This window comes from Macrobrachium nipponense, chromosome 18, assembly GCF_015104395.2.
Source record: "Macrobrachium nipponense isolate FS-2020 chromosome 18, ASM1510439v2, whole genome shotgun sequence".
Taxonomy (NCBI): domain Eukaryota; kingdom Metazoa; phylum Arthropoda; class Malacostraca; order Decapoda; family Palaemonidae; genus Macrobrachium; species Macrobrachium nipponense.
Window position 1 is genome coordinate 38,941,623 of NC_087211.1, and position 18,294 is coordinate 38,959,916.

Consider the following 18,294-nt stretch of genomic DNA (forward strand, 5'->3'; position numbering starts at 1 on the left):
GTGTATTTTTGTAAATTGTCTGACCTCAAAGATTGCCTGGCCTTAGGAACTGCATATCGATATATTTACCTATCCAGTAAACTTAATGCCATATGTTGTGTTTCTTTATGTGATCATTTATTGATTTTAATTACAATAAACTAACTTTTTGTACATGAACTTCCCTGACAGATATATACTTAGCTATAGTCTCCGACGTTCCCGACAGAATTTCAAAATCTCTCGCGGCACACGCGACAGGTAGGTCAGGTGGTCTACCTTACCCGCTGGGTGGCGGATGTACGAACCACTCCCGTAAGCTTGTCAGATTTTTCTCTGTCGCGGGAACGATAACAACTGTTGTCGGTTCCTCTCGATAGTTTTTCGATTCTCGCTTGCCTGGAGTTAATTTGGACTTCTTTTGGTGACGTATTCGCTTTGTTTGGCTTGGCATACGCTGATTGTGGACCGGTTTGATTTTGAGTTTGATTTTCTTTAACGATGTCTGATCTAGAATCGGTAGTTAAAACTTCGGTTTTGTTTAGGGTTTGCGTGAATGAAGGATGTAAGGTGAGGTTGCCGAAAGCTTCGGTAGACCCCCACACGGTTTGCATGAAATGCAGGGGGAATGAATGTGCTTTTGCTAACCCTTGTAATGAATGTAAGGGATTGAATGAAGAAGAATATAAGGCTCTCTCTTCTTATGTTAGGAAGTTGGAACGTGATAGAGTGCGTAAGGCTTCCTCTAGAAGTTCTAGCAGATCTAGAATGAGTGAGTTGGATGTGGATCCTAATAGTACTAACGTAGAATTAGAACCTTCTTCCCAAGTTGCAGCCCCGGCTCCCCGCACCGAAGCCGAAGATTCGCCTTCGGAGGCGGCAGCTCTGAAAGCCAAGAATCGTTCTATGGATCAGAAGATTCGTCAGTTGGAAGGTAAGGAGAGTGTTAGTGATCAGTGCAGTGTCCCCAGTGTTGTGGAGGGTGCGTCTGACCGCTCCTTAGTGCCTCTAGGCCTAGACCTCTTCCAGACTCCCAGTTTCAGTGGAGTAGGAAAGTCGAAAGCCGCAGGAGGGCTAGGGAGAGCCCCCACCGGTCAGGCGTCCCCTCGGCAGATCCTGAAGTACGCTCCCAGGCTGCCTCGGATCGCTACAAGAAGGAGCTCCTACGCCAATGCTTCTCCTCTTCGTCGTCTCCCTCTCCGAAGAGAGGTTGGAACTCCCCGGATGCGTCGCGCCCGTTGAAGAGGGCTTGGAAGGCTCCCTGCAGTCCTTTGGCTTCTAGTCCAGGAGGTTTTCCCGGAAGAATCGTCGGTGGAGGCGAAGAAACCCAAGAAATCCTGTGATCGTTCTTTTTCTCGCGCTCCGCGCTCGCGCCTGCTTCCGAGGAAGAACAAGAAGATTCTCCTACGAGAGTACTCGCGGGACTTCAAGCTCAGATCACGGCGCTAGCAGACTCTCTAGCAGTTAGATCACGTAGGAAGAAGGACGTTTCTCTTCCGATCAAGAGATCTAGGCGCCGCTCTTCAGAGGATCGTTCTCCTTCATATGGGGAGGTTTCGTATGAAGGTGGGGGCTGCGCGTGAGCGCCCTCGCTCGAGTGAGCGCCCTCGCTCGCGTGAGCGCCCTCGCTCGCCTGGCTCTCTTTCGATTTCAAGACGGCCAAACATCGGTAGGACGCTCTATGGAGGAGAAGAAGTTTTTTCTCCAGATTGGATTCCCGCTTCCGGTAAGCGCACTGCACCTGCTCATCACGCGATTTCTTCAACTCCCTCGCGTGAAACTTCTCCTCAGCAGCCTCAAGATTCTAGAAGGCGCCCTTATACAAGTAGGCGTTCTTCTTCCAGATGTCACTCTCCTCGAGTGTCGGATCGTGACTTCTCTCCTGACAGGCATCTAGAGTCTGGTAGGAGTCGTGTGCATGATAGACGGCCTACTGTTAGCCGCTCCCCGCAAGGTAGGCGCCAAGAGCCTACTGCACATAGATCTCCTAGTAGGCGCTCGTCTCTTTTAAAGGCGTCATACTCCTGATTATTCTCCTAGGGGCAGACAACAAGAGTCTTTCAAGCGCCCCCTTCTCCGTGTAGGCGCTCTCCCGCTTCTAGGCGCACTTCTCCTGACCGTTGTCTCTTGGTAGGCACCAGGAATCCCGGAAGCGCCCTTCTCCAAGTAGGCGCTCGTTAGTTTTGAAGCGCCCTTCTCCTGAATGTTACCCTCTTGTTAGAACGTTCAAGAGTCTCGCAAGCAGCCTTCTCCTAGTAGGCGCATTTCGCCTTCCAGTCGGACTTCCGTTGATCGTACGCAACTGGACAGGTATGGAGAGCCGCGCAAGCGCTCTGCTCTCGATAGGCGCTCTTCTCCTGGCAGCCGCTCGCCTCAGGATAGGCGCATGCTAGAGTATAGTAGGTGCTGCCTCCTCGTAAGCGCCCGTGTGGATGTTTCCGAGGATTCTCGGAGTAGGAGCCCTACCTCTCCTTCGGCTGAGATTCCGTATACCTCGAAGAGGGAGTCTCATCGTAGACTTCCCAGATCTTCTCATCGTTCTCCAGTGGATGTGAACTCTTCTAAGAGAGGGCGTTCTCCAACCTCTCGCTCAACTCCTGCTAGGATCCCTTCGTCACATAAGGATCTTCCGCGCTCGCCTCGAGAAGACGTCCTAGAAGGTTCGGATGAGGAACCGAACACTTCTGCTGCTGTCTCTTCTTACAAGAAGCTTACAGAGCTACTTTTACAAGTTTTTGGGGATTCCCTTACGCCTACGGCTCCTCCTTCTCCTCACTCACTTTTTTCAACGGCGAAGACCAGCGAAGAGTTCTTCTTGTGTGAGGATGAAGCCAACTCTTTCTATGAAGAAGGCACTGAGGAGTTTTGGTTCCTGGATGGCGGTTCCAAAGAAGAAGCGGGGAAAACGATGTTCGCTTTCCCCTCCTTCGAAGTTATCAGGACGCGCTGGTTTCTGGTACGAAACAGGAGAGCCCTTAGGATTGGGTCTACCGTCTTCGGCTGATTCGGATTTTTCGGCACTGGTAGATTCGACAAGGAGAACTGCCCTTAACTCTGCTAAGACGACTTGGGCAATGAATGAATTGGATCATTTGCTCAAAGGTATGTTTAGAGTGCTAGAAGTATTTAACTTCCTTGATTGGTCGTTGGGAGTCCTAGCCAAGAAAATTGAAGTGCCAGAGTCAATTTCGCCAGAAGATCTTATGTGTGTTTTGTCTTGTATGGACAAGTCGGTAAGAGACGGAGGCAGTGAAATCGCCTCCCTTTATGGGGCCGGGATCGTGAAGAAGAGGTCGGTTTATTGTTCCTTCTTAACGAAGTCGGTCTCCCATGCTCAGAGGTCTTCTTTGCTGTTTGCTCCTCTGTCTACTCAGTTGTTCCCGAAACATCGAGTGCAGGACATTTCGAGGTCACTTTCGGCCAAAGCCACCCAGGACCTTTTGGCACAGTCGGCAAGAAAAACCTCGCCCTTCCTTCCCTACCAAGGCTAAGAAGGAAAAGGCAAGTGTTCGAGAACCCTTTCGAGGGGCATCTTCATCAAGAACCTCTACGTTTAGAGGTCGTAGACCTTCAAGAAGGGGTAAGACTTTCGCCAAGTCTGTTAAAGCATTGCAAGCCCCCAAATAACTTGCAAGTCCTTCAATCAACGGTGGGCGCCAGACTCTTAGAGTTTGCAGAAGTCTGGGGCCCAAAAAGGGGCGGATCCTTGGACCCTTTCTATTTTGAGGAGAGGTTACCTCATCCCTTTTTCGTCGAAAGACCTCCCTTGACGGCCATCCCAAGGGAACTGACGGCCAGGTACAGAGACCCCATCATGAATCAAGCTCTCCATCTAGCAGTAGATCAGATGCTGGAGAAGGGGGCTATCGAACTAGTGACAGACCATCATTCATCGGGCTTCTACAACCGCCTTTCCTAGTTCCGAAGTCCTCAGGGGGATGGAGACCGGTGTTGGATGTAAGCGCCCTGAACTTCTTCGTAGAAAAGAAGAAGTTCACGATGGAAACGCCTTCATCAGTGCTGGCAGCACTTCGTCCAGGGGACTGGATGGTTTCCTTGGATTTACAGGACGCTTACTTCCACGTACCGATCCATCCTTCCTCGAGGAAGTTTCTCAGATTCATGATGGGGGGGAAAATTTTTCAGTTCAGGGCTCTGTGTTTCGGCCTCTCGACGGCCCCTCAAGTGTTCACGGGGATTTTGAGGAATGTGGCTCAATGGCTTCATTGAAAGGGGTGAGGATATCCATGTACCTCGACGATTGGCTAATAAGGGCCAATTCAGAAGATCGTTGTTTGAAGGACTTACAAGTAACTTTAGAATTGACGAAGGCTTTGGGACTTCTCGTCAATTTCAAGAAGTCATCACTAATTCCCCGAGCAAGAGTGTGTGTATCTCGGGATACAGATGAACTCTCTGAGTTTTCGGGCTTTTCCCTCGCAGGAAAGGATAGCCCGAGGATTCGAGAGAGTAACAACCTTCTTAGGGAAAGAAGTATGCACAGTGAGGGAGTCGGATGAGTCTGCTGGGGACGCTCTCCTCTCTGGAGCAATTCGTTTCCCTAGGAAGGTTGCACCTGAGACCACTCCAATTCTTTCTTCATCGGAATTGGAGTCGTCGTTCTCAGGATTTGACGTTTCTCCCCTGTCGTTATCCCAGGACATCAAGAAACATCTCTTATGGTGGACAGATCCCAACCTCTTTGCGAAGGGACTGTCTCTTCAATCACAGACCCCAACCTGGTGTTGTTCTCCGACGCGTCGGACATGGGGTGGGGTGCAACTCTGGGAACCAGCGAAGTGTCAGGTACCTGGGTGGGGGACCAGGTAGCCTGGCACATCAACAGAAAGGAGTTGATGGCTGTGTGGTTGGCTCTGAAGGCTTTCGAGCCCAAAGTCAGAAGATCGGTAGTGCAGGTCAACGCGGACAACACTACAGCTCTGGCATACATCAGGAAACAGGGGGGGACGCATTCCTTCTCCCTGTACGAGACAGGCAAGAGACCTTCTTCTGTGGGCAGAAGAAAGAGGAATCAAGCTTCTCACCAGGTTCGTGCAGGGAGAAAGGAATGTAAGAGCAGATCTCCTCAGCAGGAAAGATCAGGTCCTTCCCACAGAGTGGACCCTTCATCTGGATGTATGCCAGAGCCTGTGGAAGTTATGGGGCAGGCCACACATAGACCTCTTTGCCACGTCAAAGAACAAGAGGCTGGATCCTTACTGCTCTCCGATATCAGATCCAGAGGCAGTAGCAATAGATGCTCTTCTTCTAGACTGGAACGGACTCGACGTCTACGCGTTTCCCCCTTCAAGATCCTGGGGCTAACCATCAAGAAGTTCGTAGAGTCCGATTCAACGAGAATGACCTTAATCGCTCCCTTTTGGCCGGCCCAAGAATGGTTCACAGAGGTACTGGAATGGTTGGTGACCTTCCAAGATCGCTCCCGCTAAGGAGCGATCTACTCAGACAACCCCACTTCGACAGGTACCACAAAAATCTCCTCGCTCTCGAAAAAAACATTCTGACTGGTTTCCAGAACTGTCCAAGAAGTTTGGTCAGATGCGAAAAGGCTTTTCAGCAACAAGCTGGCTAAAGCAAATCGCAAGAGCGGGAGGAAGAACCTTTCCACCTTGCGTGTATACCAGTCAAAGTGGGATGTCTTCAGACGTTGGTGCAAGAGGAAGAACATTTCCTCTTCCAGTACCTCTGTGACCCAAATTGCGGATTTCCTTATTTTCCTCAAAGAAGAATGTCATCTGGTTGTGTCAACTATTAAGGGATACCGCAGTATGTTGGCGGCGGTATTTCGGCATAGAGGCTTAAATATATCCGATGATAAGGACCTGCATGATCTTATTAGATCATTTGAAACCATTAAGCGTCCTCATGTAGTACCGAACTGGAATCTAGACGTAGTCCTACAATTCCTTGGATCGTCTAGATTCGAACCTCCTGGCTTAGCCTCTTTCAAGGATTTGACGAAGAAGGCTATCTTCCTTTTGGCCCTAGCTACAGCTAAGAGAGTGAGTGAGCTCCAAGCTATTGAGGGCAATGTAGGGTTTAAGGAAGATTCTATGGTGTGTTCATTTCTTCCAAGTTTCCTGGCAAAGAATGAAAACCCATCACGCCCTTGGCCCAGGAGCTTTGAAGTTCGTAGTTTATCTTTTCTAGTAGGGGAAGAGCCTGAAAGAACTCTTTGCCCTATGAGAATTATGAAGTATTTCCTTAAGAGGAAGGAACAACTTAAGGCTAATCAAGATGTGCTTTGGTGCTCCGTAAAGGACCCCACTCGGCCCATGTCGAAGAATGCTCTTTCCTTTTTTCTGAGAAGCCTTATTACAGAGGCACATGTTGCCTGTAAGGAAGATCATTTTAGACTACTGAAAGTGAAAGCTCACGAGGTGAGCCATCGCAACTTCGCTTGCATTCAGAAAAAATATGTCTGTGCGGAACTTGATGGAGGCGACTTTTGGAGATGCCAATCGGTTTTCGCAAACCACTACCTACGTGATGTAAAATCACATATGATAAATGCTTCGCCTTGGGTCCTTTCGTATCGGCGGATTCGGTGCTGGGGCAGGGAGCTGAAACTTATCCTGTGTGAATTTTTTATATGTTACCCTATATTTTATATTGTTGTTTTTGGTTGTCTGAAAGAGGTTGCAGGAGGCACCTCTTTTTGTCGTAATATTAACCCTTTGTATTTTGGTTAGGTGGTCTGGTGGGTTTTGGCTCCTTGCAGAGGTAGTGGTAAGGATCTGTTAGGTAAGCGGACAAGGTCCCTCTAACAGCATCCGACTTGGATTCTACCACAATAGGGGATCACATATCCCAGTGGTAGATCCGAGAGTCTTTCAGCATCAGGTCACGTCCTAGCTGTAGCTCTCCAGGCAATGCAGACTCAGAGATAGTATCTATGAAGTCTTCATCCTGAAAAGGTGAGAACCAAGGTTTTTATATCCTACAACATTAGTTGTTTCCCGTCTTACCTGTATTATTGAGCTGTCTCTTACCCTCCACCAAGGGTGCCAATCAGCTAAGTATATATCTGTCAGGGAAGTTCATGTACAAAAATGATATTGTTAAACTACAATAAAGTTTTGTACATACTTACCTGGCAGATATATACGATTAATGGCCCACCCAGCCTCCCCTCAGGAGACAGGTGGAAGAGAAAAATCTGACAAGCTTACGGGAGTGGTTCGTACATCCGCCACCCAGCGGCGGGTAAGGTAGACCACCTGACCTACCTGTCGCGTGTGCCGCGAGATTTGAAATTCTGTCGGGAACGTCGGAGACTATAGCTAAGTATATATCTGCCAGGTAAGTATGTACAAAACTTTATTGTAGTTTAACAATATCATTTTGATTCCATTGAAAAATACTATTGAAAAAATACCACTTGTATTTTGCAGTCATAATTTTTAATTAATATGATGGTTTAACTTATTTAGATTTTCCTTTTGCAGTTTGCTACAGTCTATAAAGCTTTGGACATAGAAACAAAACAGATTGTTGCTGTGAAAAAGGTAAGTAGTATTTGTTGTTGATGGTTATCTCAGGTTGTACCATATAGATAATCTCTGGAGGAAGCCTATGTTATCTAATTTGATTGTATTCTCTGCATCTTTTATCATATAAAAGCGGTCATAAGAGTTTTTTATATATGCAATTTACTAAGTACGTACTGTAGTTACATAGCTATAGTTTCTATCTGTTGGCAGCTGGAATTTTAAAATTTATAGTAACATACTATTGTCTTGGCTAGTGGAACCAACTCAACACTGAAAATTATTTCTGCCAGCTGGAACTGTCAACACTGTTCAACATCAGTGGAATTTTTTGGAATTTGCTGACTTTTGATTGATGACTTGGAGGTTTTGGTGAAGTACTTCAATATTTTGGTAGCCATTTTGGCAATATTGAGCTATAAACAGGAATGATGGTCAAAATAGTCAATTTTACCTTGAAATTGAAACTTGTCTTAGTTTTGAGTTTGTTAGTAATTGGGCATGCCTGATACTAATTCTACCTAATTCTGAAGGTACTCCCTAGGTGTTGCAGCAAAGGCTGCACACAAGACTTATTTAAGCGTGTTATGATCCACATTCGGTTTGCAGTGTAGGGGCCAAATTTGCTTTCCTAATTTGATTTGTGGGGAATGTGACCACTGGAATAATGAAGCTTGGAAAACTTTAACCAGTCACTTAAATAAGTTAGAGAGGGATAAAAAGAGAAAAGCAGCTTCTAGGACTAACAGTAAGAAGCATGTTGCTAGTCAGGATATTCCTGCTGGAAATGTCTCTAATTTACCTTCTGATCAACCTTCTCCCTCATCTATTCAACCTAATCGTAGCCCTGGCTCCCTTACACCTGATCCCAACCAAAGTGCGGGTAGACCAAAATTTTTCAATTATGTTGCAAGCGATGGAGAAGTTAGGAGTGTATGTCAAAACATTTATGGAGAAGGTAGGTGGTGAAGTGAGTGCCAATGCTAGTGTTTTAGAGGAGGTGGCTGTTTGTTCCACTGGTTCTCAGGCAAGGTCCCTGTCAAACTCCCTAGCACCTGGGAGGAGGCATACTGGCAGCCCAAGGGAGGCCAGTGGGGTCTCCCCATGAGCACTTGCCTCCTTAGGCGGTCCTGTTGTTAGATCCCAGGTCATGACAGAGCGCCATTAGAAAGGCGTCTCTAAGGAGGTGTCTCGTCTTTCATCAAGTGGGTCGAGCTGTAAGGAGTTGTTCCCCAGGTGCCAGTGGCGCTTTGATGATGAGTCTCGTCCACTGAAAATTTGTCTCCTTTTCCTGTCCCTCCTAAGAAGGCCAGTGTGTTACCTTTTCCTGTCCCTCCTAAGAAGGCCAGTGTGTTACAAGAGGACCAACATCCTTCTTGCAGCTTCTGGGACAGTCCAGAATACTTTTCACACGATGACGATGGCTTACAGAGTCAGTGTAGTGAAAGGATACCCTACCCTCCTCTAAGATTCGTTCTTCATCGAGGAAGTCGTCCTCTGGGTGTCCATCTCATGAAGTTTTGAGCATCTATTGGCACCGGATCTTTTTCCTCTTGTGCTCCCTTCTTCAGATGGTTCCTCTGTATATTAGTCTAGCTTTAATAAGTGTATGATACCTGAGTGTCTGTTGGTGCCTATGCATCCTTCTTTTTGGTAATTCAAGCGTCCATCATTGCAGGAGTGCCCACTGGTGCATGATTTACCTCTTCTTCATGAGTGCCCACTGGTGCATGATTTACCTCTTCTTCAAGAGTGCTCATTGGTTCAAGAGCTCTCATCCAGCAGCATCACTGGATCAGATTGCGGTTGTTCAGCAACCAACTACTACATCAGTTGGAGCTGATTTCCCTACAGTGTCGCAAGGTATGGTTGTCATTGTTCCGTCTATTGTAAACCTACAAAGTAAGCTGGACAGCATTTTAGGCTTCATGAAGCATACTGCTCCTCCTGTTTAGCCACAAACAGCCTTGTCTCCTGTTTCCTTGGTGGAAGAAGAGGAAGACGAAGGAGATATGAAGACTCCTCCTACGGCCAACAACTTGCTTTTTCGCCATATTCTAGCGAATTTCTCTGGCTCCTCCTTGCCAGCAGCTCCAACTTTGCCAGAGCCTTCATATATGAGAGATAATCAAATATAGATTTGTCTAAGTTGCCTGATTTAATTCTTTCTTTTTCTTCTCATAAGGCATTGAAGGAAGTTAACCTTTGGCTTTTGGAGAAGTGGAAACAGGGAAAGGTTAACTTTAATTTCCCATCGTCACATCTTTCGACTAGGAGACATCTTTGTTATGAGACTAGGGAGGCTCTCTCTTTGGGTGTGTGCCTGTCCAGGGAGACTTTTCCGGACTCATAGACTCCATAAGAAGGTCGGCCTTCAACTTGGTCAAAATAATGTTATCGGCATCAGAATTAGATAATCTTATCAAGAATATCATTCTGTGGTGTGTTCAAAGTACTAGTGAGCTTCCTTGATTTAACTGTTGGAGCTTTTGGCCACAAAATCAAGGAATGTTTGGCGCTGGATGAGGACTTTTACGGACCTTTCAAGAGTAATTTCCTGCCTGGATAAAGGGATCAGGGACAGTTCCCTGGAATTTGACCTCTCTCTTTACGTTGGGCATTCTGAAAAAGAGAGAACTGGTGTTCTTTTACCACCAAAGGAGTTTCTCTGACACGGAGGTCTGCCCTTTAATCTCCTCTGGATAGTAAATGCCTTTTTCCTGAGGATACAGTGATTTAGGTTGCTTTTAACTTTCAGAAGAAGTCAACACAGGATTTCTCTCATTCAACCAAGTGCGCCCAGCCCTTTCTTGGCAGGGGAAGCTCAATTACCTAAGATCAAGGGGAAGAGTACATTTCACTCCTTGAACCATTTGGAAATCCTCCTCCAAAATCCCTGCTAAGAAGTGAGGGGCCAGTTCTCCGTGCACCTGTAGGAGCAAGGCTCCGTCAGTTTTGGACGAACTGGGAAGCCAGAGGGCCGGAACCTTGGATCATAAAAGTGTTGAGAAAAGGCTACGACATTGCTTTCAAGAGTGTTCCACTTATCCAGTTCTCTAATAGCTTTGACAGCCTACATGGAAAATTCAGAAAGATTCATTGCCCTGTCAAAAGAAGTTTTGTCTCTTGCAGAAGACCATGGAGTTAGTAGTAGATTTGCAAACTCCTGGGTTTCACAACTGATTATTTGTAGTCCCCAAGGCCTCGGGAGCTGGAGGCCCATGATAGATGTAAGCACTCTGAGTTTTTTTTGTCCGAAAGACAGAATTCAAAATGGAAACAAATCATACAGTTTTGTCAGCCATTCGTCAAGGTGTCCATTGATATGGAAGATGCTTAGTATTTCCTTATCCAATTCACCAAGACTCAAAGAAGTTTCTTCGATTCGTTTTCAGAAACAGAGTACTATACCAATTCAAAGCTCTGTGCTTTGGGGTTTCGACAGCCCCACAAATGTTTACCCGCGTCTCAACCCATGTTGCGAAATGGCTGCACCTAATCGGGATAAGTCTCTTTACCTGGACGATTGGCTGCTGGGACTTCTGATTGGCTGCTGGGACTTCTGATAAACTTGAGGAAGTCACTGTCAGTCCCCTGTCAGGAATTAGTCTATTAGGGTATGAGAATAGAATGAGTGGCGTTTCGGGCTTTTCCATCCCCACAAAGAGTGGGGTCATGTCTTCAGAAGGTGGACCTTTTTCTAGCCCTTCAAGAGTGCTCAGCGAAGGAGTGAATGAGCCTTCTGGACACCCTATCCTCAATAGAACAGTTCGTGTCCTTGGGGAGACTACATATGAGGAATCTCCAATTCTTCCTAAAGATAAACTGAATCCGGAAAAAATTTCGAGACTCATTTGTATTCCAGGTGACATCCCAAATAAAGGTTGGGGAGCCCCTTTGGGGGACAAGTAAGTCTTGGGGACATGGAATGCTTAACAGAGAGAGTGGCACATCAGTTTAAAAGCATTGACTGCTGTCTACTGGGGGCTGTTGGAGTTTACAAACCTGGTCCGCAACAAAGTAGTAACTGTCCACTCGGACAGTAAAGGCGATCTCCGGTTATCGGTGGTCTTGGTTAATGGCGAACCGGTTTCATGGTGCTTGTCTAGCGCCATAAAATCACCGATTTATGGTGCCATAAACAGGCTGAGTTTCAGTTAATGGCCCCATAACCAGCTGAGTTTTGGTTAATGGCACCATAAGGTGCTGATAATAGCATTATGGCTCCATAACATACCTAAAATAGGCGCCATTAACTGGTTATTGGCGCCATTAACTGAAACTTGACATCATATGTGCCATAAATCGCCAAGTTTTGGTTAATGGCGGTTTTCGGTTATCAGCACCCTGCTGAGAACGGAACCCCCACTGATAACCAGGAAATGCCAGTTCTCTTACATCATGAAGCAGGAAGGAACACACTTTTTTTTCTCTGCAAAGTTGCAAGAGCCCTTCTGTTATAGGCAGATCGGAACCACACCAGAATCGCAACAAGGTTCATACATTGGAAATTCAACACCCTAGAGGACGAATTACACCGCAAGAAGCAGGTTCTTCCTGCAGAGTGGATGTTGAACACATTGGTATGCCTTGATTTATGGAGACTATGGGGTAGACCGATTCTAGACCTATTCGCAACATCAAAGAACCATTGTTTCCTGCTTTGCTGGTTGCCAGCTCCGGACCCACAAACATGGGTGACAGATGCGATGCTTACTGATTGGTCGGACAAATATTTGTATGCCTTTCCACCATTCAAGATGGTGAGCGAGGTCATAAACAAGTTCAGGTCTTACCAGAACATTTCCATGACACTCATTGCCCCATTCTTGTCAGCGGAGGAATGGTTTCTGGATCTACTAGAGCTCCTGGTGGACATTTTGAGATTGTTTCCACAGAAGACCAGTCTACTCAGACAGCCCCACTTCAGATGGTTCCATCAAGGTCTGTCCACTCTGGCCCTGACCGCATCAGCCTGTCCAATGACTCTTACATGCGAAAGGCTTTTCAAGCTAAGCTGCAAGAGCTATTGCTCAGTGCAGAAGGAAGTCCTCAAGTGAAGTATACCAGGTGAAGTGGGCAATCTTTTGATCTTGATGCTAGGAACATAACTTCTTGTCTTCTGAGACATCTATAGTGGAAAGTGCAGATTTCTTTTTATACTTGAGGATGTCCAGGAACCTGTCTACTTCGACTATCAGGGGATGTAAAGTAATGTTGGGTTCAGTCTTTAAACATAGAGGTGTAGATTTGTTGAACAATAAAGACCTGGCGGATCTTATCAGATCCGTTGATATGGAGAAACCTAAAGACACTAAGACTTTGTCCTAGAGCCTGGATGTAGTTATAGACTTAACTAAGAAAACCTTGTTCTTGGTAGCCTTATCCACTTGTGAAGTGGGTAAGTGAACTCCACTCGATGGATAAGAGAGTCAGTTTTGGTAGGTCCAGAAGACGAAGAAAGCTCTCTTTGTCCAATCAGAGCATTGAGATTTGATCTGCAACGTACGTAGAAGATTCGGTGCCACTCCGATCGCCTGTGGTGCTTTGTGAGGAACCCGTCGCAGCCAGTGTCTTAAGAATGCCCTGGCGTTCTTCTTGAGAAATCTGATTGTGGAGTCTCATTCTCGGTTTAAAGAGTCAGATTTTAATTCACTTGAAGTGAAAGTTCGTGAAGTAAGAGCAGTGGCAATGGCACTTTCTTTTAAGCATAACCTCTCTTTGGATTTAATTATCCAAGCGACGTATTGGAAATGCAGATCAGTGTTCGTTCCTCATTACCTACGTGAAATCGAAACACTTTACGACAACTACAGTACCCTGGGTCTGTATTTAGTTGCTGGCACTGTGGTGAGTGAGGGTGTATAAGAAGTTGTCTCTTCCTAGTCTGTTCTCTTCACCTTGGGTGGTACTATGTACCAGGCATACCCTTCAGTCCTTTTTGATAGTTGGATATGGTTTTTAATATATTTTGGTGGCGATATATATTTTTACTCTGATTTCAGTGTGTTTGTTTTGGAACTGCACTGTGGGCAGGGGCATGCGTGTATAGACCTTGCTAACCACGGACTATTCCTTAGCTGCATGGATCCCACTAAGTAGAGGATGATTCTTGGCTATAGTACCACCACGTCTCAACAAGTTAAGATGGGCATCATCCAGAGGCAGTAATTATATGTAACAGCTTTCTTAAGCATTATCTAAATGCTAGCAATACCTAACCGTCATATCTTTTAATTTTTTTTATATGAATTGTAATCTACTATCCATGGATCCCACCTCCTACAATGTGGGATTCAGCTATGTAATTAGTACTTGGTAAGTTGGATACATAAAATGACATTTTTACGTTCGTGGCCAAGACCCAAAATCCCTCGGTGCATGACGAGAGGTTCGCTTCGTTCTCCATTCCCTCACTGACTGACTTTGTGGGTGGGGATGCTCAAGAGCTTTTGTTGTGCCCTGTCTGGGCCCTGCGTTACTATCTTAAAAGGACTCGGCACCTTAGACCAGGCTGCCGCAGACTTTTTGTCAGTACAGGCCGTATGAAGAAAGAGGTGTCTAAGAATACTATCTCTTTTTGGGTACGGGAAGCCATCAGACAGGCATACTTGACTCTTGATGATTCCATCGCCACGTCTGTGCAGGCTAGAGCACATGACGTTAGGGGTATTGGTCCCTCTCTGGTTTTCAAAAAGATCTTAGCTGCACATAGAGTGCTGAGCGCTGGTACTTGGTTACGCCAGTCCACGTTTACCTCTTTCTATCTTAAGGATGTTGCCCACAGATCTATGGACACATTTTCCCTGGGTCCTGTGGTGGCTGCCTAACAGGTTGTGTAACTCATAGTTGCCCTTAACGGGGCACCTTTTTATCTTACCTAAGATGATTGTGTGGATGAGAGAATGAGTTGAGTTGGCTGGCCTCCTCCTTTCTCTTGTACATGTCCTGTCCTTCTTCCTTTGGGCAGTTTAAGGAATTGACACGTCATTTGCGGGACTGGTCTGGTACAGGTGAGTGAGATAGTCATACTGGTAGTGTGGTCGTGCAATATTCAATATCTTACCCACTATTTAGTAGCATAGGCTCCGTTCCTGGGCAAGGAGGAGTCGGGAGTACTACAAACCCTAGTGCCCTGGTTTGTTTTTTGGACAGTCACAGTTTTTTCTTTGGTTCCCTATACAATGGTTATCCCATATATCATTGTATGTCACTCAGGTTCTGAGTGGTTAGATTTTAGTGTATCTAGCTTCTCAACGGGCTTCAGTCCCTCTCTAAGAACTATTTCTTTTGAGAGCTGGACTGGTGGGTTGGCCCCCAGCCGGTCTAGGATGTCTTATACCTCCCTCCAAGTATGAGTCTATCCTATTGTTAAGACCGAGGGTTTGTTCGCGTATGAACAAATGACAAATTTTCTAAGACAATTTATATTTTTCATAGCTACAAACCTGTGGTCTTAACGTTATACTGCCCGCCTCTAGCTGCCCCTCTTTTTGTTAAGTCATCCTAAGTTGGGAAAGACTGGCGTAGATGTTCGCTGTTTGACCACTCTTCACCCGATCTACGCATGTGTTGCCAGATACCACAAGATTCCTTGCTTTCATCTACTTTTTTACCGGATCCAGCTACGTGCTAGAAATTATCGTATTGTTAAGACCTCAGGTTTGTAGCTATGAAAAATACAAATTGTCTTAGAAAATTTGTCATATTTTATGTATACTTACTAAGTAGTTACATGATCAGAGCCCTCCCTTCTCCCCTCACATGGATAGGAGAGTATAAACAACTTCACTCTCTCTCTCTCTCTCTCTCTCTCTCTCTCTCTCTCTCTCTCTCTCAATTTTCAGTGCTGAATTGGTTCCACCCTCCCCCAGTAGTGGGTGGGTGGTGGTTATTGCCTAGCCAAAACAATAGAGTACTACCGCAAATTTCAAAATTCTAGCTGCCGACAGATAGAAACTTTAACTGTGGAACTACGTACCTGGTAAATAGACATAAAATCATACTTACATTTTTATAATTATAAAAAGTCATTTTTAATATCAGGGAGATTTGGGGCTTTGAGTCCTGTAACAATTCATTTTAGTCCCAATATATCAGTGCATACCTGAATCATGTAATAATTCATTTTAATCCCAATGTATAAGTCAACCTTTGAATTTCAAACATTTAGTGAATGGTATGGAATCAGAAAACAAAACTAGGCTAAAGTATGTATGTATAATGTAAATCTAAAGAACAGGTAATGAGGGATCTTAAGAAGCTTATCTTTTGAAGCATCTTAGGAATTTACTTATACGTACAAGGCACATAGTACCTCAAGTAATTTCCACAGTCATCATCATTTTGATATTTAGAAATTGGTTGATTTAAAAGAGATTTGCATGTCCCATTTTCAAGGAACATCTTGCATCCATATTGTTAACATTCTTTATCACTTAAAATCTAAAAAAAGTTTCTTTTTAAACATCAATTCAAATTTAAAATATATTATTTTTAAACTCATTGCTCATTTTTTCTTTCTTTAACATTAAAAACTGATGCTCGCTTTCTTTTAATTTTCATTAGATTAAACTGGGTAGTAGAGAAGAAGCACGGGATGGTATAAATCGCACAGCTTTAAGAGAAATAAAACTCCTGCAAGAAGTCCATCATCCAAATCTAATTGGTCTTTTGGATGTTTTTGGATACAAGTCCAATGTTTCACCTTGTCTTTGACTTCATGGATACTGACTTAGAGGTGACGTCTTGTTTGTTTTAAAATATACAGTATACAGTACTTTGTGTGATGTGAACAATTTCATCTTATATATTTTGTCTTTCATTTTGAGAAAGCTGAAACTTGATGAGTGAGAACTATTTTATGATTACCATTTAAAAAAATGTTTTCCAGGTCATTATCAAGGATACTGAACACATCATTCTAACTCCTGCAAATATCAAAGCTTATATAATACAGACATTACGTGGCCTTGAGTACTTACATCTTCATTGGATCCTTCACAGGGTAAGATGGCATCTGATCTGTGTGCTTGTTAAGTTTTGCTCTTAGAATTTATATGATTAGTTTTGCCTTTGTTGTTAGTTATTGTGACAGAAACCATAAGTTGTATTCATTACTATCATTTATATTTATTGTGAGTTTTTGTACAGAAAGAGAAATGTAAAATTTTTGGTTTTATATGATTTTCCCTCAAATATACTTACCATAATTGTTATTGAATTTATTGTTGTGTAAACAATGATTTCAATTAACCATGAATTACTCTGTTTTTTCAGTTGTCTTCTTCTTTCCCACCTTCTATCAAAGGCATCATCCCCCACCATCCTTCACTTTATCTTGCCATCTAATTCTCTTTCTCCCTCTCGACCTACTTCCTATAACAGGTTCCTCCCAAGCCCTCTACACTCCCTCCTTGTCACCCATCTTCAACACATGTCCATACACACAAGTTCATACCACCTCAATCGTGACACTCTTATTACCTCCGTAATCTTTATGAAGCCTGCCCTTCTTTTTTCGTCATTCCAATCTCTCAAGCAGTGATATTCCCATAATCCACCGCAGCATTCTTATCTCTGTTCTCTCAAGCTTTACTTCCTTTTTTCCTCTTAGAGCCCATGTTTCTGATCCATACATTAACACTGGAATTATTACTGTGCTATAGATCTTGACTTTTAGCTTGATTGACATTTTTGTTTCTCATACTACTCCAGCTACCTCTCTCCACTTCCCCCATGCAGCTTTTATCCTACTGTCAACTTCAGCCTCACATCTTCCCTCTTGGCTTAAAGTAGATCGTAAGTATTTAAACATTTCCACCTGTTTTATAATTGAGCCTCTTCTTTCTTGCATTACTATTCTGCCTCTGTCTTCCCCTACTGCTCACCAAAATCTCTTGTTTTATTCACATTCACCTTTAAGACACTCCTCTCTAAAGACTCCTGCTACTCTCCAACCCTTCTCTGTAGGTCTTCCCCATTTTCAGCAGTAATCACCGCATCAGCGTACAACACTTCTCACAGCTCTTCATTCTTGATCTCTTAGCTTAACATATCCATGACCAGCACAAACAAAAATGGGCTTAATGCTGACCTTGGTGACCCTTGGTGTAATCCAACACTAACTTCAAAGTTTCCCGTTTCCCCAACTGCTGTTATTACGTACTCTTGTTGAATAGAATACTATAGAATGTACACCAAAGGCCAACGCTGGGACCTATGGGGTCATTCAGTGCTGAAAAGGAAATTGACAGTACAAAGTTTGAAAGGTGTATGAGGAGCTAAAACCTCATAGTTGCACTATGAATCAAGTGCTAGGAGAGGGTGGAAAGTAAGATGATGAAAGAGAATATGAAAGGAGGTAAAATAAAAGGAAGACAAGTGATTGCAGCTATGGACTGAAAGTATGTGCAAAGAACCTGAAGTTATGCCTACAGTTTACCGCATTAAGTCCTTTGACGGCACTACCCCCTATGGAGGTGTTACTCTTGTGCTTGTTCTTTAATACCTCATGTAGACTAGCCTAACCAACTTTTCTGGGACTCTCCTCTTCCTCAAACACCAAAACATCACTTCTCTTGGGATTCTATCATATGCTTTCTCCAGGTCTATAAATGCACAATAGAGCTTCTGGTTTCCTTCTAGCTTCTTTTTCTGTAGCTGTCTTACTATGAAGATGGCATCCACCTTCCATCTTCCTCTCATGAATCCATACTACTCTATCCCAATCTTTACAGTCTCTCTTAATCTCTAATTCAGTACCCTCTCTCAAACTTTCAATCCATGTTCTGTTAGATAAATT

General features: G+C 44.4%; 1 protein-coding gene across 1 annotated transcript in view; it reads left to right on the forward strand.

The window, feature by feature from the left end:
• The window catches only part of LOC135196558 (cyclin-dependent kinase 7-like), a 94,351-nt gene that overhangs the window by 43,243 nt on the left and 32,814 nt on the right, over window positions 1-18,294 (forward strand). The window contains 4 exon segments of the mRNA XM_064223404.1: window positions 7,449-7,508; window positions 16,059-16,193; window positions 16,195-16,230; window positions 16,384-16,497. Coding sequence (XP_064079474.1) covers window positions 7,449-7,508; window positions 16,059-16,193; window positions 16,195-16,230; window positions 16,384-16,497 — 345 coding nt within the window.